A 4,219-nucleotide genomic window follows, 5' to 3' on the forward strand; every position below is an offset into this window, starting at 1 on the left:
ATATCAGTCTTGCACAGCAGAAACAGATTTAATCCTGTTGCAGAACTAAAATTCAACATGTCGCCAAATATAAGGGATCAGAGCCAATTAGAAATCCAAGAAAAAGTGAATGCTCCAACAGGCACTGCACTCCCAAGACATTAAAACATCAAATGTCTTTATTCTCAAATCCATCTATGATAAAAAAGAAAACCCAACACAACCACTGACCTTCAACATAAACCAGGATTAGATTGGCTACAAATAATTTTAATAATTAAAACATATGACAATTAAATATGGTTTCATTGATTATCCTGTTACTAAACATGAGTTTGATGAAAACTTTGTGACAATATTGCATTTCGTAATTTTTGGAAGTATGATCCACCTGGGTGACAAGGCTGTTACAGTTTCACCAGCAGATGTCACTAGTGAGTGATGAATGAAGCATCGAGTAATGAACCTTTTTGCAAAGCAAAGGGCTGGAAAGCTTCATTGCTTCATGAGGCTTCACTTGCCCATCACTAGTCATCATAACAGGCTTCAGTCACCAACATGACACACTGACAAAGAAAAAACATTTTGGCAGTTTTGAGATGTGCCACAGGTACAAAACACCAGAGTCAAATGGCTTAATTGCCTCCTCATTGTGTAGATATGTTCTCCAGAGTCCTGCTAATCACCTAATTATTGTATTCAGGTGTGGTGCAGCAGCGGCACATCTAGATGTTGCAGGACAGTGGCCCTCCAGGACTGGAGTTTGACACCTGTGGCATAGGTCAAGCCAATGGCCCAGCACAGCCACTCCCCCATTTTGTAGTCTACAGCCAAAAACTTAAAGGAAACGACCCTGCAGCTAAATAATGTTAACTCAAATGGCCTCCAGATTTTCCTGACAGTTTCAATGTTCGGTTAAGATAATAAATAGTCGTATATACCGTGATATCCAAACAAATAAACGTACGTTAAGCGAACTGTGTGTATGAATTGATACTCTTGTGTAAATGGAAAAATAATGCCTCCATAAAAAATAGTCAAAAACATGATCATTTTAACATGAAACTTGCCTTGTTATAATAAGCTCCAGACAAGACGCCATACTGCTGCCTCCGCTCCTCAGGCAAACATGTGACGCAGTAGCGGAACAAGACGGCGTGGGCCGGGGGGCGGGGCTAATGACCGGGCCCAAATAATAAAGCTCGTGATAATTTAACTTTACAACATGGACATGCCCGCAACAGCGGAGCTAACAAGTTTCATAACCACAGAGAGCGACTATGTCATTCTGAAATCCATCTGACATGAAGTACAACAAACCAAGAGAAGAACAGAAACATCAGGCTACTGGTCACTAATGATGAAACAACACAAATTCAAAACATTTTAACGCAGTCCGTAGAAATGCTCTAGCTAGTTTGCCATTTGTTGCCAAGTGACTGATGATGACGTTGGTGACAAGCTTTACCCAGAATGCACCTGGAGACAATAAGGACGATTCATTTGTAGTTTTGTGTGTCATGAAGTTAAATATAAGAGTGAAAATAAAGCCAGTCATGTAGCACAACATTTTACTCAATATTTTACACTCACGATGTCACTAAAATCAGTCAGTCTGGTAAGGTTTTTGGCAACCATGAGTCAACAATGGGGCACCCTACTATATAACCTTCTGGGGTATTATTCACAGTTTTTAACAGGAGAGGGATCTGACTCACCCAGAGTTCAAAGGTTAATGGCTACTGTTATAACCTACATTTAGAAGCAGCTTCATGCAGATACTTGTGTAAAGAGTGTTCTTTTATAATCTTTGTAATGTGTTATCCAATGTATGATTGATTGATTTGTGCAACTTTTAATGTTATTTAATATGATATTGATTATTTTATAATCCCAGCTGTTTGTTTCTGATTTTTGGCAGAACGTCTTGGCCAAAGCATTGTATGACAATGTGGCTGAGTCTCCAGATGAGCTCTCCTTCCGGAAGGGTGACATCATGACGGTGTTGGAGCGGGACACGCAGGGCTTGGATGGATGGTGGCTCTGCTCTCTCCATGGCCGACAAGGCATCGTTCCAGGGAATCGCCTCAAGATTCTGGTCGGCATGTATGATAGTAAGCAGCAGCAGCAGGAAGTCACCCCTACCACACCAGATCCAGGTGTTTCCTGTGCAACCCCCCAGGTGCCAAGACCCCTTCTCACTCAAAGCGCCTACGCCAAACCGACACTTGCCATCTCTACATCAACTGTGCCAGTGTACACAAATAAGCCCCTTCCTGCAGTTCAGTACACGTCAATGCACCCGGTGTACTCAGGCCCCAATCCTGTCCAACCAAACACAGACTCTGTTTACATGATGCCCCCTTCCCATGGCCCCAAGGTGAGCTCCCAAAGTCTATATCAGGTTCCATGTGGTCCAAACGGATCCTCACCACAAGCCCAACCTGGACCGCCTAAGAAGACCTCAGCTGTAGGCCACAGACAGTTTGAGCTGCCTGCTCAAGATATCTACCAAGTCCCCCCCTCTGTAGGCCCTGTGCTCAGTCAGGCAGCCGCTTCAGCTGGGGTGACAGGAACTGGCCAGGATGTGTACCAGGTACCTCCATCCTGGGAGAACAGCACAAAGCCACATGGCAAGGTAAGAAAGAGAAAGCAAATGGATTAAGAATTTAAAATATTGTGCTTTGCCAAAAACATTATAATATGCTTGAATTTGAAAAGAGGAATTAATACAATGTCAAACAATGAATCTGAATAAATATGAAAGGCTTTATATGAATTGTAACTGAATTATGAAAAGCAGCATAACAGAAGAAGACATTTCATGCACTGGCTCATTTGTTTTCTCTGTTATGTTCTGGGGGTTGTCGAGTTTTGATTATTGTTTAAAGTTTGAAAGAATCTAACTGACTGCATGACTCTTGCTGACAATCGCTATGGTTTTGTCTTTAACACATGAATGGAAACAGTTAAACACGTCTGTCATGGAGGCCTTGATAAAAATGTTGAGTTCATTTGCAGTTAGTTTAAACTTGTTTTTGAGGTTTTCACTGTAATTTTTAAAATGCAAATACAATGAACAAAATTAAGTTAATTTCTAAACTCTTATCCTAGGAATCTGACTGGAATTTGTCTGGAACCCCAGATAAAGTTGTATAGAACAAACTATTTAGATAAGTGCTGTAAAATGTGACATCCAGTCACATGTAGAACTTAACACGTTGGTAGATTAAAACGCACCACAGTGTTTTCATGTAGCAAGGTCAGTACTACATTGCCCATGTCTCTGCTGTGTCCGTGCTGCTCCACTGCCATTTTTCGCAGGATGTATGTAGAGTTTATGTAGAACTGCATCATTCTCCCTCCTATTTGTGAGACATAGTTTGGGCCCTTCTCACACCTCACATGTGTAACCTTCACCTCCTCCTCCAATTTCGAAGGTGACGGTAAAAAAGAGAAAAGACCTGAGAGAAACAAGTTCATGTCAAAGACAGAGAAGTAGAAATAGAACAAACTCCCTTTGTCTCTATGCCATCCAGGTTTTTTTTGTTTAGTTTTTGTTTTTCCAGTTAGAAGTTGGTTAAATGTTTATTGCAGCCTCATAATGAGACTTTCATGAAGTGACTTTCAAAAGTTGAATATACATTTTCTTAAAGACTTTATGGAAAATAAGGATCCAACTACATTTTTAAAAACATTTCTTCCTCTTTGTGTAAGAATCTCCACCCAGTTTCAAACTGAGCCAAAAGTTACCAGTCCCACAGTAGCACACCCTTTGAAACTTAAAGGGGGTGTACTTTCTTTTAGCCATACTCATTAAACATGCTAATCCACATTTGTTGCTTTTAATTTGGAAAGAGCTGCAGTTGTTTTTAAGTGAGTAAAGCCAGCACCTACAGAAGCATCAACATGCCAACATGGTCCGCTAAATCTAAACTTGGAAGCAACATGTTGACAGTCCAACTGAAGTGCTTAAAGTTTTGGAAATAGTACATATTGCTACTTCAGTTAACCCTTGTGCGTGCGAGGACTGAGGCAAACGTAGAGGACTGTGGAAAATTATACAAGTTTTATGTGTGTGGGGTCAGTTGGACCTCATTTCTGGACACAAGGGTTAAGATTTTTAGACTAAATATGCCAAGACCTTGATCTTGACTGTTGCTCATGTTTTTGTAACTATCCAGCTCAAACATATTTCTTTTCACAATATGAGAGGATCAGATAATGTTAGATGTTGTCC

The 4,219-nt window shown here is 40.6% G+C and overlaps 1 protein-coding gene across 3 annotated transcripts in view; it reads left to right on the forward strand.

The window, feature by feature from the left end:
• Positions 1-2,805, forward strand: part of LOC103131740 (breast cancer anti-estrogen resistance protein 1-like) — a 59,030-nt gene extending 56,225 nt beyond the window's left edge. For 2 of the 3 annotated variants that reach the window (XM_016666869.1, XM_016666870.1), the window contains exon 2: positions 1,901-2,659. In XM_016666869.1, the coding sequence (XP_016522355.1) occupies positions 1,901-2,644 (744 nt within the window). In that variant the 3' untranslated portion in view covers positions 2,645-2,659. Of the gene's footprint in view, positions 1-1,900 lie in introns of all 3 variants that reach the window. The other variant, XM_007543451.2, reaches the window with a different exon arrangement.
• The last annotated feature ends 1,414 nt before the right edge of the window (positions 2,806-4,219 follow it).

The sequence above is a fragment of the Poecilia formosa genome, unplaced genomic scaffold (assembly GCF_000485575.1).
Source record: "Poecilia formosa unplaced genomic scaffold, Poecilia_formosa-5.1.2 Scaffold827, whole genome shotgun sequence".
NCBI classification, from domain to species: domain Eukaryota; kingdom Metazoa; phylum Chordata; class Actinopteri; order Cyprinodontiformes; family Poeciliidae; genus Poecilia; species Poecilia formosa.